Source organism: Ranitomeya variabilis, chromosome 5 (assembly GCF_051348905.1).
Source record: "Ranitomeya variabilis isolate aRanVar5 chromosome 5, aRanVar5.hap1, whole genome shotgun sequence".
In the NCBI taxonomy this organism is placed as follows: domain Eukaryota; kingdom Metazoa; phylum Chordata; class Amphibia; order Anura; family Dendrobatidae; genus Ranitomeya; species Ranitomeya variabilis.
The window spans coordinates 222127771-222148529 of record NC_135236.1 but is presented as its reverse complement, the minus strand read 5'-3'; the positions used below and the strand labels follow the sequence as shown (position 1 = coordinate 222148529).

At 42.9% G+C, this 20759-nt stretch overlaps 1 protein-coding gene across 2 annotated transcripts in view; it reads left to right on the top strand.

Annotated features, from left to right (window-relative positions):
* ALDH1A2 (aldehyde dehydrogenase 1 family member A2) overlaps positions 1 to 20759 on the top strand; it is a 73450-nt gene that overhangs the window by 28302 nt on the left and 24389 nt on the right. For both annotated transcript variants that reach the window (XM_077263825.1, XM_077263823.1), the window contains 2 exons: positions 15396 to 15524; positions 15647 to 15760. In XM_077263825.1, the coding sequence (XP_077119940.1) occupies positions 15396 to 15524; positions 15647 to 15760 (243 nt within the window). The remainder of the gene's footprint in view (positions 1 to 15395; positions 15525 to 15646; positions 15761 to 20759) is intronic.

Below are 20759 nucleotides of genomic sequence, written 5' to 3'. Positions count from 1 at the left end.
TGGTCTGATTAGTGAAGTTTTTTTTATAAAATCGATATATTATCAACAGGAGATTATAACTGGAGGACTAGTAAATCTGCTCGGTATAACCCCACCATAATTACTGTCATGTTTCTGTGTATATTGTGCATGGGCAGAAAGCTGACCATCTGTGGTCAGGGCAAGGTTATGTAGAGCTTAGCATTCAGACAGCAGGTAGAGCTAAAGCAGCCCAGTAAGTGACACATCCCTGGAATCTGGGTCTCTGCCTTAATTCCTACTACTCTCCGATTAGGTGTCAAAAACTTAGTGAAAGAATCTCTGTAAAGTCATACTCCACATGAGTCACAGCCAGTAGCGTAGCTACAGGGGGTGCAGAGGGGGGCTCTTGCCCCGGGCTCTGAGGTTGCCCACCTGGAGCTAGGCTATTGTAACTGTATTGGCATGCTGTGCCACCCGGCCGCTATGGAGTCCCTGAGCATGCAGGGGGACCCGATGCCAGCAGTGGCCCCCGCATGTCATCACAAGTGTAACTGTATCAGCTGAATGCCAATACAGTTGACTGCATTGATAAGAAAAGGAGTGTCATGCTCCCTCTCTCATCATTCCCCCTGACAACGTCTGACAACACCGACACTGACGGGGGGGGGGGGGGGGGGGGGAGTTGCGCGATGATGTCACCACTAGGCGCCTGCGCTCACAGCTGTATTTTTTTGTTTGTTTTTTTGATGAACAGAAAGATCGCTACGGTTTCTAGAATATTTGCTATAGAAATGAAATGGCATAGAAAATATTTAATTTCTCAGGATAAATTGGTAACTTTACTGACGTGTACATGTGGATTTGGGGTAGAATATCATGATGTACACTCACCGGCCACTTTATTAGGTACACCATGCTAGTAACGGGTTGGACCCCCTTTTGCCTTCAGAACTGCCTCAATTCTTCGTGGCATAGATTCAACAAGGTGCTGGAAGCATTCCTCAGAGATTTTGGTCCATATTGATATGATGGCATCACACAGTTGCCGCAGATTTGTCGGCTGCACATCCCAAAGATGCTCCATACAAGGCAGGATGGATCCATGCTTTCATGTTGTTTACGCCAAATTCTGACCCTACCATCCGAATGTCGCAGCAGAAATCGAGACTCATCAGACCAAGCAACGTTTTTCCAATCTTCTACTGTCCAATTTCGATGAGCTTGTACAAATTGTAGCCTCAGTTTCCTGTTCTTAGCTGAAAGGAGTGGTACCCGGTGTGGTCTTCTGCTGCTGTAGCCCATCTGCCTCAAAGTTCGACGCACTGTGCGTTCAGAGATGCTCTTAGGCCTACCTTAGTTGTAACGGGTGGCGATTTGAGTCACTGTTGCCTTTCTATCAGCTCGAACCAGTCTGCCCATTCTCCTCTGACCTCTGGCATCAACAAGGCATTTCCGCCCACAGAACTGCCGCTCACTGGATTTTTTTTCTTTTTCGGACCATTCTCTGTAAACCCTAGAGATGGTTGTGCGTGAAAATCCCAGTAGATCAGCAGTTTCTGAAATACTCAGACCAGCCCTTCTGGCACCAACAACCATGCCACGTTCAAAGGCACTCAAATCACCTTTCTTCCCCATACTGATGCTCGGTTTGAACTGCAGGAGATTGTCTTGACCATGTCTACATGCCTAAATGCACTGAGTTGCCGCCATGTGATTGGCTGATTAGAAATTAAGTGTTAACAAGAAGTTGGACAGGTGTACCTAATAAAGTGGCCGGTGAGTGTATATTGTAATAGATTTTTATTATAATTTAGTAGATCACAAAATTACACAAGAGTACACCATTCACATTTGGTGTGTTAAATTTAGTGTTATGGCTTTCACTCTACCTCACTGGAAGTTCAGTATTGCACCTAATGGCAAAAAACTCTAATGATCTCAAACCCCCCCAAAAAATTGTTGCTCTACATAAAGATGGCCTAGGCTATAAGAAGATTGCTAACACCCTGAAACTGAACTGAACATGGTGGGCAAGATCCTACAATGGACAAGACAGGTACCGTTTGGAACTGGCCTCCCCATGGTCGACCAAAGAAGTTAAGTGCACGTGCTCAGCGTGATATCTGACTTTTCAAAATAGACGTATGAGTGCTGTCAGCACTGCTGCAGAGGTTAAAGGGGTGGGGGATTTCACCTGTCATATGCCTTACACTGCATCAAGTTGGTCTGCTCGGCTGTCGTCCCAGAAGGAAGCCTCTTCTAAAGATCATGCTAAAGACAAGCAGACTAAATACGTGGTCTGATGAGACCAAGATTAACTTATTTGGTTTAGATGGTGTTAGGCGTATGTGGCTGTAACCAGGTGAGGAGTACAAAGACAAGTGTGTTAATTGCCTACAGTCAAGCATGGTGGTGGGGCTGCATGAGTGAAGTGATGTCGGATGTGGGCAGTTCATTGAGGGAACCATGAATGCCAATGTGTACTGTCACATACTGAAACAGAGCATAATCTCTCTTCCTTGGGAGACTGTGCTCCAGGGCAGTATCCCAACATAACTACCCAAAACACACCTCCCCAGACAACCACTTCCTTGCAAAAGAAACTGAGGGTAAAGCTGCTAGACTGGTCAAGTATATCTCCAGACCTAAACCCTTTTGCGCTTTTGTTGGTTTCCTCAAAAAGAAGGTGGAGGAGTGCTAGGTCTCTAACCTCCACCAGCTCAATGATGTCATCATGTAGGAGTGGAAGATGATTCTAGTGGCAACCTGTGGAGCTCTAGTGAACTCTATGTCCAAGAGAGTTAAAGAAATGCTTGAAAATAATGGTGGGCACGCAAAATATTGACACTTTGGCCATTTTCACTTGGGGATGTACTCATTTTTCTTGCCGCTGGCTTTAAAATTAATGCAGAGATGAACAACTCCAGTCCTCAAGGGCCACAACAGTGCAGGTCTTTAGGATTTCCTCAGTGATAAGTGATTAAATTAAGAAATCCTGAAAACATGCACCGTTGGTGGCCCTTGAGGATTGGAGTTGTGCACCTCTGCATAAATAGCTGTGAGAGTTATTTAGTATGCATGTAAAAAAAAAAATAGTATATATCCTGCTCAAAAAAATAAATTAAACACTTACATCTTGTTGTTTAACTCCAAGTCAATCACACTTTTGTGTAATCAACCTGTCCAATTATAAAGTAGCACCGATTCTGAATCCATTTCTCCTGCTGTTGTGCAAATGAAAGAGACAACAGGTAGAAATGATAGGCAATTAGCAAGACAACCCCTATAAAGGAGTGGTTCTGCAGGAGGTGACCACAGCCCATTTCTCAGTTCATACTTTTTGGTCACTTTTGTATTTTATCATTGCTCTCACCCCTAGAGGTACTGTACAGTAGCATGAGGCGGTGTCTACAACTCGCAGAACTTGCTTAGGTAGTGCGGCTTGTCCAGGATGGCACAGCAATCTGAGCTGTGGCAAGAAAAGATAGCTGTGTCCATAGCATGAATCGGATACCAGGAGACGTGGAGGGGGCCGTAGGAGGGCAACAACTCAGCAGCAGGACCGCTATGTCCTTCTTTGTGTAAGGAGGAGCAGTGCCAGAGCCCTGCAAAATGACCTCCAGCAGGCCACTAACATCTATGTGTCTGCTCAAACTGTCAGAAACAGACTCCATGAGGGTGGTAAGAGAGCCCGAGTTCCACAAGTGGGCGTTGTGCTTACAGCCCAACACAGTGCTGATCGATTGGCATTTGCCAGAGAACACAATGATTGACAGATTCAACATTGGCATCCTGTGTTCTTCACAGATGAGAGAGGGTTCACACTTAGCACATGTGACAGTCTGGAGAACTTCTGCTGCCTGCAACATCCTCCAGCGTGACTGGTTTGGCAGTGGGTCAGTAATCGTGAAGGGAGGCATTTCTTTGGAGGGCATATCATGTGCTAGCCAGAGGTTCCCTGACTGCAATTAGGTACCGGGATGAGATCCTCAGAACCATTGTGAGACCATATGCAGGTGCACTGGGTTCCTTCTGATGCATGACAATACTAGGCCTCATGGGGCTGAAGTGTTTCAGCAGTTCCTGCATGATGAAGGCATTGAAGCTATGGACTGGCCTGCCCATTCTCAGCCTGAAACCAATTGAGCATATCTGGAACATCATGTCTCGTTCCATCCACTAACAACCCATTGCACCACAGATTATCCAGGAGTTGACTGATGCTTTAATCCAGATCTGGGAGAAGATCCCTGAGGAGAACATCCGCTGCCTCATCAGGACCAGGCATTGTATATAGGTCATGCATGCACGTGAAGGCAGAACACACTACTGAGCATAATTTCCTTGTCTTGAGGCATTTCCACTTAAGTTGGATCAGTCTATAATTTGATTTTACGCTTTGATTTTGAGTATCATTTCAAATCCAGACCTCATGGGATATTAATTTTGATTTACATTGATCATTTTTGTTTTGTTGTTCTCAATGCATTCCACTATGTAAGAAATAAAGATTTACAACCGGAATATTTAATTCAGTGATCACTAGGATGTGGTATTTTAGTGTTATATATCACATACTTTTTTTTTTTTTTGCTTTTCTCTTTGTGGTGGTAAGAACAGTAGATATCTGAGCGCCAGATGGGGAAAGGGGTGTTTATCACCAACATAACTACATTGCTTTTTAGGATTGGAGATTGGACAAAGTAATTATCTTAACAAATATAATCAGGAACCTTTCATGTTCTAGTGTATGTGAATTACTATAGCACATAACTAGTGGAACATTTAAATCCAATACAGTCTCCCATTTAACACACCCATGGAAAATTCTTGTGGCAGGCATACTGTATGACTGTAATATCAAAGGGAATTTGCACACTGGCTTTTATGGGAAACTTTCTTTAATGTGGTGGTTTCCTGTAAAATGCTATCTTCCATGCATCAAATTTTGTTTTGATGTCACAGTATATAGAGTTGAGGGAGCACTGCTTATTTATCTGCAGAGGTGGTCAGAATCAACATTTCTAAACTTCATTCTGCAAGTTTCCTTCTTCAGTTCTCATCCATCTGTAACTAATAGCATTTTGATACAGAACAGTAGTCAAAGAAATTCCTTCCCTTCAGTAGATCATTCAGTGTTCTTATTTTTGTATCTTGCATAGCTTTTTAGGAACACTCGCATCCATTTCTACAGCTGGTGCATCATGCTACATTATGTAATTGTTCACTAAAAATGATCCTGTGTGTTACAAAGGGCATGTGGCTAAAGCAAGAAGTACCAGCTTATACTAGATATTTGAAGATCCTAAGCAATATATAGTCCCTCACAGTCCTTTTGATAGTGATGGTTGCAACAAAACATTGTCTTTTTGTCACTACTTGGCAGAACAAGTTGTTTTTTGTTTTGTTTTGTTTTAATGTGAAGATTGAATATTGAGATCCAGAGGCATAGCTAGGTGTTTGTTTCAGGGGGAGGGAAACCTCTGAGTGGGCCCTTAACCATTTAACTCTGATTGCAAATCGTGTGGTGCACCCCAATATTAGATGTAGGAGAACCTCAGCAGATGACAGAGCTGTTACTAAAAAGAAATCTCTATACAAAGACCGACACTCATATTACTGCCGTATGGTGACCATATAGTGGTAGATACCTGTCCTGCAGAACATATAAATGATTACGGTACAATTTATTGATGGTGACTCACAACTGACGTTCTTTCTGTTGGAGTCATTCACTTTTCCTCTAGCCCATACTGAAATGGCAACTTCTTCCAGCAAGTGCTCAGCTGCGGAGATTACAACAAAGACACACATGACTTCTCACATTTGAGGCACAGTCTCCATCTATCCCCAACCTGCACAACCTTCGCATCCTACTGATACCCCAATACTGAGCTGCTACTGCAATATGTGTCCCTATTGCTGCATCTGTGGGCCCTCTAATTTTTCTACTGCTGGAGTCCTAGATTCCCTTTCCATTTTACTTGTAAAGTATGATGTCAATAAAAGTGCTCCACAAACAAAGAAACCCCTACAGTGAATTCCTCCACACTCACATCATGATGACCCTACTGTACCTTACCCTTCAACTGCTTGGGAAAGTGTGGTGATCCCACAGTATGATCCCCACACAAACCTTCACACTATATATAATGGCTTGCATACAGTTTAAAGACTTCCACATAAGCCTCCAAATATAACAGCCCCCACTTAGTCCTCCATGCAGCTTAATGCACCCCATTGCTAATCTATATATATAAAATATATATATATATATATATATATATATATATATATATATATATATATATATAATATATGGCACTTCCGTCTGTCTGTCTGCCATGGAAATCCCAAGTCGTTGATTGGTCGTGACCAATCAGCGACAGGCACAGTCTGGCCGCAAAATGGCCGCTCCCTACTCCCCTGTAGTCAGTGCTCCCTCCATATCCCCCCTCAGTCAGCGCCCGCCGCCCACATAGCATTTTAGCAGTCTGTTAAACCGTGGAATAACGCGGTGTAATGCAGTCTGTTAACGCTGCTATTAACACTGTGTGACGAATTTTTACTATTGATGCTGCCTATGTAGCATCAATAGTAAAAAGATATAATGTTAAAAATAATAATAAAAAAAATAAAAAATGGTGCTGTTCTCACCCTCCGCCGTCCACCGATGCGCACGAGCGGCGAGGGTGCTGCCAGCTTCCGTTCCCAGAGATGCATTGCGAAATTACCCAGATGACTTAGCGGTCTCGCGAGATCGCTAAGTCATGTGGGTAATTTTGTAATGCATCACTGGAAACGGAAGCTGGTGGCAGCCTCGCCGCTTGCGCGCATCGGTGGATGCCGGAGGGTGATTTATATAACTATTTTTTATTTTAATTATTTTTTTTTAACAGAGATATGGTGCCCACACTGCTGTATACTATGTGGGCCATGTTATATACTGCGTGCTATATACTACGTGGCTGCTATATACTACGTAGCTGCTATATACTACGTAGCTGCTATATACTACGTAGTTGCTATATACTACGTAGCTGCTATATACCACATGGCTGTGCTATATACTACGCGGCTATGCTATATACTACGTGGCTGTGCTATATACTACCTGGCTGTGCTATATACTACATACTATGTGGCTGTACTATATCCTGCACCCGAACCCCGACATCCTGCGACCAATCAGCGACAGACGCAGTCTAGCCACGAATTGACGTGGGATTTAAACCTCGCTTCTCTGATTGGTCGCGACCAATCAGCAACAGGCGCAGTCCGGCTGCGAATTGGCTCCAGATTTGAACCACGCTTTGCTGATTGCTCGCGTCCGGCTGTCCAATCAGCGATATTGGCGCGGAATTTAACCCCCACTCACAGCGCGCCATACATACATACATACATACATACATACGTGGGTTGGACAAAATAATGGAAACACCTGGAAACATCAACAAAAGTTAGTTTAATATGGTGTAGGTCCACCTTTTGCGGCGATTACAGCCTCAACTCTCCAAGGTATGGATTCATACAAGGTGTGAATTGTTTCCAAAGGAATTTTAGCCCATTCTGCAGTTAAAACACCCTCCAGTTATTTGAGCGACAATGGTGGCGGAAATCGACGTCTAACCTGAATCTCTAAAATCAACCATAAATGTTCAATAATGTTGAGGTCTGGGGATTGTGGGGGCCAGATGAGATGCTCAACTTCATTAGAATGTTCCTCGTGCCAGGCTTTAACGATTCTAGCTGTGTGAATTGGTGCATTATCATCCTGAAAGATGAGGTTCCCCTCCAGGAACAGTGTTTGAACCATTGGATGCAATTGGTGGCCCAAAATGCCTAAATAATCCGGGCTGTTAATTCTTCCATGAAAGGATATCATTGGCCTGGCGGATCTCCACGAAATAGCACCCCAGATCATCACAGAACCTCCACCATGTTTTACGGTTGGGAGAAGGCAGTCTGGATGGAATGCTTCTTTCGGCTGTCTCTAAACGTACACTCGGCCGGAGGTCGGAAATAGGGTAAACGATGATTCGTCTGAGAATATCACATGTTTCCATTGCTCGAGGGACCAATTCTGGAGGTTTCTACACCATTCTAAACGCTTGGAAACATTTGTCATTGTGAGCAGCGGTTTTCTAATTGCAGCTCTTCTGTGGAATCCAGATTTCTGTAGCTCCCGACAAACAGTTTTCGTGGAAACTGGGTTCTGTAGGTGTTTATTGAGCTCCGCAGTGATTTTCGGAGCCGTGGTCTTGCGATCCTCTCTCACAATTCGCTTTAGAGTCAGACGGTCTCTCTGTCAACGTTGACTTTTGGCCGGACCTGTGCTTTGATGCTGACGTTTTTCCTTCTCTTTCAAACTCGGTCATTAATTTGGAGACAGTACCTCTTGACACTCCAAGCATTCGGGCACTTTCTGTTACACTAGCGCCTGCCATACGAGCACCAACGATTTGGCCTCTTTGAAAATCAGAGAGGTCTGCCATTGGTATCAGGTTCTCATCAATGTTCTTACTATTATGCAAAATAAACACTTAATTTACATACACATATCACATAACACAAATAATCAACTACAAAACATTACCATATGTCACGGTTTGCATGTTTATCACATGTTCGAAGATTATGATGCCAAAACGTTAGGTGTTTCCATTATTTTGTCCAACCCCTGTACGTATGTACGTACGTATGTACGTACGTACGTACGTACGTACATACATACATATTCTAGAATACCCGATTGGTTAGAATCGGGCCACCATCTAGTATAGCATAATGCACCCCATGGCCTGTACGATATAATGCACGCCATAGTACTCAATACAGTTTTATGGCCAACACAATGTTCTAAAAAAATAAAAATGAAAATGCTCAACTCTCCTTTTTAGTTGCTTCGCTCTCTGCAGCTTGTCTTCTGAAGCATCGCACATCTTGGACTCCATATAGGAATGTCATCACACTGAGATGTCAGATGCTGAGGAAGAATGATGGGGAATAAGAGTAAGTAGATGCACGAGCACTAAAATGCTTGGTTGCTCATTACTCGAATCGAGCAATTTATAATGCTCAAGGTGCTCATAACGTGTATAGGTAGAATCGATGGGAAATCCAAGCATTCTTCTGACAGACCCTACAAAGAGGTCAGGAGGGGGCAGTGAAAATGTTGAAATGAATGGAAAAAAGTGCTGAATGGAAGGAGAACAGCATGGAGAAGGCTCTTGGAAGCATCTCTGACTCAGAGATCGCTGCTGAGAACAATGGTACCACACTTTTACTCCACTTTAAGTAAGTGACAATTAGTGTTGAGGGATACCGTCTAATACTTGAAAGTATCGGTATCGGATAGTATCGGCCGATACCCGAAAAGTATCGGATATCGCCGATACCGATACCCGATACCAATACAAGTCAATGGGACACCACGTATCGGAAGGTATCCTGATGGTTCCCAGGGTCTGAAGGAGAGGAAACTCTCCTTCAGGCCCTGGGATCCATATTACTGTGTAAAATAAAGAATTAAAATAAAAAATATTGATATGCTCACCTCTCCGGAGGCCCCTGGACATCACCGCTGGTAACCGGCAGCCTTCTTTGCTTAAAATGAGCGCATTTAGGGCCTTCCATGATGTCACGGCTTCTGATTGGTCGCGTGCCGCTCATGTGACTGCCACGCGACCAATCACAAGCCGCGACGTCATTCTCAGGTCCTAAATTCCTAGAATGAGGAGTTTAGGGCCTGAGAATGACGTCACGGCTTCTGATTGGTCGCGTGGCGGTCACATGACCGCGGTGACATCATGGAAGGCCCTAAACGTGCTAATTTTAAGCAAAGAAGGCTGCCGGTTACCAGCGGTGATGTCCAGGGGCCTCCGGAGAGGTGAGTATATCAATATTTTTTATTTTAATTCTTTATTTTACACAGTAATATGGATCCGATACCGATTCCCGATACCACAAAAGTATCGGATCTCGGTATCGGAATTCCGATACCGCAAGTATCGGCCGATACCCGATACTTGCGGTATCGGAATGCTCAACACTAGTGACAATAAAACATTCCAAACCAACAAGAAATTGAATTTTACAGGAAATGAAAGTTAAAAATTTTTTTTTTCCTGTATAATGACTTTTATAATGTACATAGGGCTAAATTTAATTTAACCCCTTTCTGCCATCGGACGGAATAGTACGTCCGATGGCAGATCCCCTGCTTTGATGCGTGCTCCGGCGGTGAGCCCGCATCAAAGCCGGGACATGTCAGCTGTTTTGTACAGCTGACATGTGCCCGCACTAGCAGCGGGTGGAATCGCGATCCACCCGCTATTAACTAGTTAAATGCCGCTGTCAAACGCTGACAGCGGCATTTTAACAAGCACTTCTGGACGGAAATGCGTGCACCGGTGACCCCTGTCATGTGATCGGGGGTCATCGGTGCATTGGCATAACAACCAGAGGTCTCCTGAAGACCTCTATGGTTGTTGATGCCAGATTGCTGAGTGCCACCCTGTGGTCGGCACTCATAGCAATGCAGTAAATCTGCTAGATAGGAGCGATCTGAGCATCGCTCCTATATAGCAGAGCCAATCAAGCTATGCCAGCTTCAAGCCTTCAAAAAAAAAATATAAAAGTTAAAATCACCCTCCTTTCGCCCCATTAAAAAAAAAAAAACAATAAAAAAAATCAAACATACACATAGTTGGTATCGCCGTGTTCAGAATTGCCAAATCTATCAATAAAAAAATTAACCTGACCGCTAAACGGTGTAGCGAGAAAAAAATTCCGAACGTGAGAATTACGTGTTTTTTTTTGTCGCCACGATATTGCATTAAAATGCAATAACAAGCGATCAAAAGAACGTATCTACACCAAAATGTTATAATAAAAACATCAGCTTGGCGTGCAAAAAAATAAGCCCTCACCCAATCTGAGATCCCGAAAAATGGAGATTCTTCGGGTCTCGGAAAACTGCACAATGTGCTTTAAAAAAATAAATAAATAAAAAATTGTGCAATTATTTTTTTTTTTCATTACTTACATAAAAAATAACCTAGACATGTTTGGTGTCAATGAACTTATAATGACCTGGAGGATCATAATGGCATGTCAGTTTTAGCATTTAGTGAACCTAGAAAAAAAGCCAAGCAAAAAAAAAAACAAATGTGGAATTGCACTTTTCTTGCAATTTCACCGCACTTGGAATTTTTTCTCCTGTTTTCTAGTACACGACATGGTAAAACCAATGGTGTCTTTCAAAAGCACAACTCGTCCCGCACAAAATAAGCCCTCATATGGCTCTGGAAAGTAGAGGAGCGAAAAACCAAAATGCAAAGCCGAAAAAAGCTCCGGGGGTTAAAAAAAGGGCTCAAATTATATCTATATCTATGTATATGTTTTTTTTTATTTTATTTTTTTTAAGTAAACCCAAATTGAATTTTTTATTGGAAATTTCAGTGAAATTCATGAAGGAAGCAAGAAGTGTCAAAAATTAGGGACTCCAATATACCCTGTGTTAGACATAAAGGAGGGCTTCATAGAGATTCTGTTCAAATTGTCATGTGGTAATACTCCTAGACTCACTAAGTGTCATCCATACACCCTTGAAGGCACCACCTGTACTGCCTCAATCAAATATTATGAACAAAGTGTTGGTGTGGTACTCCTGCACTCATAAAAGATCTGCACACACTGCAAATCCTACCTATAATTACAAGCAGGGTCACCATCCACTCCTAAAGGCTCCAACTGTAGTGCTTCATAGAAAAAAATTAAGAAAATGTAGTTGTGGCACTTCTACACTCATAAAGGCTTTGCACAGTGCAAAGCCAGGAAAAAATATAAGTAGGGTCATCCATAGACACTAGTAGGTAACAACTGGTGGGTCTCATTCAAATATTGAACATTAAAAACACTATATGCTTCTGGAAGTTGGGTCTAGTCCAGACTTTGTTCATGGTTATCAGAGTGAGCTTGACAGCACTATCTGTTATGACACCACCGCCCGGTTGCACTAAAAACTTGCTCAGACAAGACCCTATTGGCATATCAACACAACTCATCCAAGGCATAGGAGTTCACCTCATGCCAGGAGTCCAGCTGTGAAACCCAATAGCTGAAGGTCACAGAGGGCCTAGGGAGTATGCTGGGTATTGCTTGACCATCTCCAAAAACTTTTCCCTCTTTGTAAAAAAAAATCCCCAGTCATGAAGGCCTGGATGCTGGAAGAGTGTCATGAAATTGGCCCAGGCCTTTGACAAAGTACCCCTGCCTCTGCTGTGTTTCCCTTGCCTCTCCTCCTTGTTGGGCAATGACAATTGCCAGCTGCCACTAGTGTTTGTCTGGTAGGTATTTTTTCAATTTATTTTCCACTATGGATTTTTGGTAGAACACCATTTTCGAAGACCTCTCCGCCTCAGGAAGAGGTGCAAAGTTCTTCTTGGAGCGTGGGTCTAGCAGGGTTAACTACCAGTACATAAAGTCTGCCATAGGTGCCAAGGTCCCTAAAACCAAAAGCTCCCTGTCTCCTCCATGATGATTGCTCTCCATCCCTTCTTCCTCATTCCCATTCTCAGACCATCCAAGTAAGAGAGGAAGGTTGAAGCTTTTGTGGGTACTAGCCTCTGTTGCACCAGTCATCTTCTGTTTCTCCTCTTCCTCAGCCTTCACATCTTCATTGTTACCCAATATGCGCTGAGCATATGAGTTGAGGCTGGGCAGGGTAGTATCTCCCTGTCTCATGTCTTCCTCCATCTCCACCTTGCTGCATGCAAATCTTAGTGTTTCATTGTCAGCAGCGGCTTTTTTAGAAGGGACAAAAGCTGGATAGTTGCACTGATGATGGCATCATTGCTTCTCACCATCTCTGTGGAGTGCTCAGTCTTGAAGAACTGCACAAATTTCAGAAATCCGTGCCCAGTCTTCAGTTGTGTCAAAGTTGACCAGAATACTGGGTAGGTTTTCAGAAACTGCTGAACTACAAAATTGAGCACGTGGGTCATGGCCATTATCACACACGACCATGCCCTGTTGGAAGTTCAGCGGCTAGAGCCACAGATCTGTCTGGTCTGTTATTATCCGATAATTTTGCTGTGGTGTGCGTTTTGTCTCATAGACAAACTGGCTCCAGCAGAGCCTGTTGATGCTTCATTGCTCATGCTCTGAGATGGTACATCGGTGATGGAGGATAAGGAGGAGGTGGAGAAAACCCTGATAGAAGTAGGGCAATCAATCCTCAGCATCAGTAACACATGGGCCACGCCAAGGTGGGACTCTGCCCTGGCTTCCACAATGTTAACCCAGTGTGCCGTCAAGAAAATGTATAGAAAAAGCGCTTGTCCATGTGTCGGTCGTATTAAGGGAACAATCCCAGTAACCGCGCTGGTAAAGGCAAGGGTGATATTCTTGGACATGTGCTGGTATAAGCAAGGGAGGCCACAACAGGAAAAATGGTGGTGGCTGGGAACCGTGTACTGTGGGACCAAATTTGTACATCTGTAGCAGCACAATTTTTGCTTTTTATTTCAAACCAACAAAATTTCAAACCAGGCAGATTCTACACTGTTTATATGACAATGATCAATTTTTGGAACAAAGATATTTTGAACTATACCAGGCAGTTTTTAAAAATGTAAACACACTGTAATTTTACACAAAGTATTAAACTGTATGGTTGACTTATTGAATCCAGAACAAATTTTATAAAAAATATTTTGAAAGTGTACTTCATGTACTCCTACACTGCTAAACGCGTTGTAGATAGTGTAAAGCCAAGAAAGAAATTATAACAAGGGTAATGCAGTATTCCACTTCAGTTGCCCGCTTCTTCTCCTTTCTCAGGAGGCTGGGGGGGGGGTCTGCTGCCTCCACCTGCTTTCTGGAGCTCAATTCCCAGGTGCCTAGGCTGTAAATAACCTGGCTCTGGTAGTTCCTGGAGCTCCTGACATATAGAAATGGGCAACAGCCCCCTGTGTCACCTGCACCAACGCCTGCTCCTGCATAGGAGGTGGGGAACCCCAAGGGCAGTATGATCTCTTGGGGCTGGTAGTAGCCCCATCTCAAGGAGCCTCTCCTAGGCCTATTCATTCCTCAAAAAGGGTTCATCCTGCTCTCTTCCTTCTGGGAACACACCCATCGCATAACAGTGATATTAATCCTCCATTTTCAGAAACATGACCCTGGTTCCAGCAGACAGCTCTTGCTGCCTTCGAGGCAAGTGTTGCCTTTCTACTACCCACTAGTTGAATGAAATGTGATGACTGGTCCCAAGCTCCTTTAATGGACCCCCTAGCCCGCTGCCGGTTGTAAATAACGACCAACCCCCTACCCACCCCCAGGATGCCAACTGCCGGTACCTTGCAGCTACTAGGCCCAATAGCACTTCTCCAGCCCTGGTCCTGGCTCATCTCCGTGTCTCTTCTGACCAGCCTACCCCCCAAAGTCCGCTCACCAGTTCCTGTATCCTGGCTCCCCCATCAGCATTTCGCAAGAACCCTAGTGGTGAAGGCTGCAGCCTGAGTTTGGGACTTGGTAGTTCTGGGAAAGATCCAGACCACAGGCTCCTGCCACCTCTGCTGTCGTGCCAGCTTTCTCTGGCTCCAATATTCCTCCGATCACTCCCTTGGAGTGATATTCTTAGAGGGGAAAATGGTTTTTTGAGTGTAATTTTGTGTGGTAAAAATGACCTGGTGCATGATGATTCTTCTCAATGGTATATAAATTTAGATATCTCTGTAATCATACTGTTGAGGAGCATCATTTTTTATTTTTTATTTTCCAGTACATTGTGATTTTTAAACAAACTGTGTCAATCAGAAATACAACTTGTTCTGCAAAAAAAAAAAAAAAAAAAAAAAAGCTTTTAAAAAGCTTTTATGGCTCTTGGTAGAAGGGGGGAGTTGGAACAGGAAAGCTAAAATGGAAATTGGTTATATTGGGAAGAGGTTAAAGAATGTGGAAAATTAAATCGGAAGTGTTTGACAAAGTTCTCGTCTGTACCTAATGTTTCCTCTATTTATTTATTGGCACTCATCAGCCCTTTACCAGAAAATATGGGCAACATACAATTAAAATATTATATATTTTTTTGTATTGTTTTTAATATCTTTATGAACAATGAGAAACTTAAAGTGGTGAAAAGTTGGTATTTTTAATTTTAAGGACAAGCATTTAGCAGCGCATTAATTTGAAATATTTAGCCTATCAATGCATTTAGGCAATTTTGGTGTCCGGTTCAAGTAATTAAACATTTTTAAAAGCTTTCCACAAGATTGAATTTGGCTCTGTTTTTACATTTTAATGTGAGCAACAAGGAAATATAGCAGAAGTAGATAAATAGTTTTAATATGTGATTAGGTGAATATAGTATTTGATAATTGAATAATTTATCCACGAAAAGGCTAATTTTTGCCACCTGTTGTCTTCTGCAGTGGAACTTTCCTCTTTTGATGTTTGCATGGAAGGTTGCACCAGCTCTGTGCTGCGGGAACACGGTGGTAATTAAACCTGCAGAACAGACGCCGCTCACTGCACTCTACATGGGAGCCCTCATCAAGGAGGTAAAATAAGGCACTAGTAACATTATCGCTTTTTGCAGATACTTAAATTTAACAACTTAAAATTAACTTTATGCAGACAATCTTCACACACCATTTTTTCCCCTTCACATTTATTTTATTAGGCTGGGTTTCCACCAGGAGTTGTTAATATTTTGCCAGGATATGGTCCAACTGCAGGCGCAGCAATAACTTCTCACCCTGGCATAGATAAAGTTGCATTCACTGGCTCTACAGAGGTATGTATGTTTTCTCTTAATTGAGGATCATTTTCCTGAATAGACTGCGCATAAATTACAAGCCAATGCACAGTCTCTGCATCATAGAAAAAACAAAGCTACTTTCAGACGATCCTGTATAAAAAGTTGTATATTGTCTATATAGAATCATTAAAGGAATGTGTCATTACTTATTGTTTAGATATTGGCTTTTTTTTTTGTTTAAATAATTATGAAAATTAAGACTCCTTCCTGTTAAGGTATGGGATACCCTATTGCCCATTTTGGCATAAGTAAAGTGAATCAATGCAAGAGAGCTGTGACCACAACTTACAGTGGATCCTGTGTATTGTATACACTGCTAAGGTCATTGGAATTCTGCCTGTGATGACAAGATTGTTATAAAGTCCTCTGTACAGAGCAGAGAGTCCAACATATGGCTTACAGGCCAATGCAACAATTGGAAGACTTCCATTGGTGAGGAATGTGATAACACAGAGGATGATGATGATGATGATGTGTTAGATCCCAGTTGGCGTGAACATAGAAGCACACAGCTAAGTAAGTCATCTGAGAAGGAAGGCGAGGAGATTACGTTACACCGTCCATCACAAACATGTAGTGATGCAGCCACAACTGTGCCTCTGACCAGCAGCGTCTGCGTTTCTGCAGCTTGCAGGGGTGGCAAGGGTTGCCTAGCCTGTACCTTTTTTGACATGCCGAAGATGAGACAACTCGCGTAATCTGCCATCTTTGCAAAAAATACTGAGTCCAAGTAAAAACTGCAATAATTTGACTACTACATGTATGAACCTTCACATGCGCAATCAACATGCTTTAGTAATGGAATCCTACTGCACAAAAATGCAGACCAGCAGACAGCAACCACCATCATTCGCCCCATCAATCACTTCTGCTGCTTCGTCCTCCTCCTCTGTTACCATTCCAACTATTGAGATGCAGATTTTTGACTGCAGAACCTCGGGTTCTTTACCTGATTGAGTCACTCTGACTGAGAGGCTGCCTTCAGCTGTAACGGAAGCGGAAATGACTGCTGTTTTGACCAACATTAGAGAGTGATCACACTACAAGTTTTTCAGTCCACAGTAGCATCTCCGCCTGCACCTCTCACGATTCAGCAGTTTGTCTGGTTCACGTACTCAGCCCTCTCACAGCACTGCAGCCAGCCCACGGCTTCAGTTGTGGTCACTGAAAAGATTTTCCTCCTACGCATGACAAATCAAAGAGGGTTGAACTCTTCCATCTCCAATTTGTTGGCCAAGGAAATGCTGCCTGGTGGATACTGACCATTTCCGAAAGTTGATGGCCGTCACAGTCCCACAGTACCAATTACCCAGTCGCCATTACTTTTCTAAGAAAGCTGAGCATGCGCTACACTAGCATGTAGCAGACATCACCCGTTCCTTGACAAAATCTCTGTCTGCCAGGGTGCATTTCACCACAGACACTTGGATGAGTAAGCATGGCCAAGGGCATTACATCTCACTGACTGGGCACTGGGTGACTCTGGTGGCTGTGTGGAATCTCCAAGACTTGCAGGCTAAACCTCTACATTTAACACTTCCTCCACTGCTCCTGCCTCCACTGTCTCCTCTAGGGCCTCCACCTGCACCCACAACCTCTGCCTTCACAAGACACGCATTCCAACCTTGCATAGCGAACCACCACCACCTCTGTACTGCGCAGCCAGGGCTCACCTGTCGCTTCTGTGGCTGCTGCTGCTGATACCACAAATTTGTGGAAATGTGAACAGTCATGGATGGTCTACATTTGCTGTGTTAGCAGAAGCAGAAGACGTGTCGGTCCCAATTATACTATTTCTATTCTCGTGACAGTTATTCCACTTCTGTGTTGTCAGGCGCTCATTTTTTTAAATGTTAACACTCCAAGATGGGTGTCCATCTGCTGGATTGGGTGTAGTGAAAGACCTGTCGGTCCCTATTCTACTATTTCTACTGTGGTGAAATTGATGCCACTTTGTTGGTGTCTGCCAATAATTTTGGGAAATGTGAACACTCCTGGTTAGGTCTCCTTCATGCGTGTTGCATGTAGCAGTAGGCCTCCAAGACCGTCAGGCCTCCACTTCCTTGTACTCAACTACCCGTGTTACTATCCTTAAATTTTTCAGACAATGGTAGTCTAGAAAACTGATATTTGTGCCACCTGAGTGTGGTTCAGCATGAAAGCAGGTAGAGGTGTTGCATGCGGTGTCAGAGCTCCCAACAAAAGGGGTCCTACACTGATCCCTCACCCACCTTGTCTTACTGTGATGTTCATTGGAAAGCTTTAAATGCTGTCCCAGACCCGATACCTCATACCTGGCTGATTGCTGCAGTGCCATGCTACAATTAGTACTGTGGGTGAATTGAGACCACTTTCCTGGTTTCTGCCCCTCATTTGATGTGTTTTGGCAGCATTTGGGGCCGTTCTAAGGTGTTGTGCTTGCGTTTGTTTTTGCCTCCCATTGACGTGAATGGTGTTCGGTAATGTTTGGCGAATATTAGATGAATTAATCTGCTAATATTGCAAATTCACCAAACTTAATCCGAACTGAACATTTAAATATTCGCTCATCTCTAGTTATGACATTGAAATATTTGCTCTTCTCTAGTTATAACAGTGCAGTGAAACCTATGATACTGTGGTTGATTTGTGACATACTCACTCCAGGTTTCTGATGCACAGGAAATCTAGTATAACATCTACAAGTGAATCACATATGTATTTGCTGAAGGCAACATTGTTTTGAGCCAACCTTTCATTCTATTGGTCACCATGACTTCACTTTGATTAATCATGTTTATTATACAAATCTGTATACCCAGCCTACAAGAAACGGCATCCAAATAATAAAACCATACATTTTATTAGAAATATATTGTAAAATACTTAATACAAACAAGGGGATTGATTCATAAAACGACTGAGGTCAAATAAACACATTTAGAATAAGATCAAAACAAACTAAATTTTTATTTTGTCAAATACATAAAAAACAATACATAAATCCAATATCAAAAAAAGACCCAGTAGACATATAGAAAGTTACAAAAAAAACTACTGTTGGGCGAGTATGCAATTTTGGGGAAAAAAGAGCAAAAAGGCAAAATACACGGTAACTGTATGGACAGCACCCCTAGAGAACAGGTCAGGAAAAAATCTCTCTGCTAAATTGCGTTGATCCAGAACCTGTCAGCCTAACCAGAAGTCAGATGTCAAAAATGTGCCAGACCGGGTATACAGCCCGGATATCTGCATACATCTGGCTCCTGCTGATTGCACATAATAACTATGATGCTATTCAAAAAAAAGGTGCTAGTGCAAAAAGTGCAAAACAGCAGCAGTAGGTTAGAATAGTAGCTTACCCATGTGGAGAGGTGGTGACAGTCGCCGTGTATCCGCACTGCCCCGACGCGCGTTTCGCGTTGCGAGCTTCTTCAGGGGACCGTGTAGGATAATATGTAGGATAATATGTCTCTCCTGGGAGTGACTTTTTTGCTTTATGCAAGTCTAAACGTTGGATTGATATCCGCTATGTCGAGTTTTGTCAATTAAACAAGGGGATTGAATAATGGAGACAACTACTAGGTGGAACCACGAGTCAAAGGCAATCTGACATAACAGTTATATAAGCACCCTACCAAAATAAGTACTAGTGTACCTGAACATGTCAAATGCTGACCAAACAATGTGCGCACAAGTGAACTGGTAAAAAGTATCCAGTGGTAAGCATATAAAGAACAGAGGAGGGAGATGGAAGCCATATAAACCGGTGTATTTACCTTAAGACAAGCGGTGCCACTGCCCCTACGGCCGTTTCGGCTTACGTGCCTTCTTCCGGGGGAGAAATCTGTATACCCGTAAGTGTAATAATTGAGCATGCTCAATAGTTCCTCTTCTGCATAAGAGGACACTAAAATTCTAAATGGGAAATAAGATCCATCCCCACCTCCACTCCTGTTTTGCAGTTCCATAAGTAGTTATTCAGTGTCCTGACTTGGTTACTGTTTTTGTCACAAATGATTAAGAATAATGCTGCTAAAAATCACCATGTACCTTTCTTGCCAGTTTAATTTTTTTTTTATCTTCAGAGTCCTCTGTTTTAACTAGCCTTCCCATTGGCCCTTGTGCCTGGGTATAAGCCAGCAGTGAGCAGGAACGAGTTGACTACTGTCCAGACATTCCAGTCTGGAAAAATGGGGCACTTTTTTGCCCTGTCTTTTTTTTTTTATTTTTAAGGTGAAGAAACTTATACAAATTATTTTGACACTAATGATCATTATTTTACATTGAATACAGCCCATACTTCCATTATGAGGACATTAGCTGCAGACATATATAAGTTCTAATCATGATTTATTATGGTTTAAAAATGTGTGCATAAAATAAACATTGTCTACTTATTTTTTTCTGGACAAATAGAAATCAAAGTTCACAACTCTGCCCCTACCCTTCATAACTCCATCTAAACACCTCCGACAGCTTAACAAAGCCTCAGCATAATGTTCTGTCCAAGACACTAATACAGGGAATAAAGGTAATGCACAAACCACCAAAACAGCACCTCTGGCAATAAAGATTAGTCCCCTAACCCTTAATATTATACAGGAAAATTAGCAGGTTGTATGTACATTAGTGTATAGTGCTGAGTGTGTACATATAGAGACTCTGTTGTATACATTAACCTACAAAGGAGCTCCGTGTCTGCAGCAGCAGCATGCACAAGAGCAGTGTGAGCTCTGCTGAATGGAGCACCACCTACTCAAACAGCAAATCACACCCACCTGTCTGTTTCCAGAGCCTGAATTGTCAGGGAAATTTTGACATGACCTCACAGGAAGCCAGCCAGAGATCATGTGACCAGGAGAGCAGCCTATGTTGCAGAAGATTTTGAGAAAGTAAGGTAGTTAGTAAGGTGCCCACCTGTGGTAGTTGGTTCACATGAAAGGGACTTGAAAAATAGTGGCTAACCCTTTCAAGGTTAACTAGCCTAAAATTG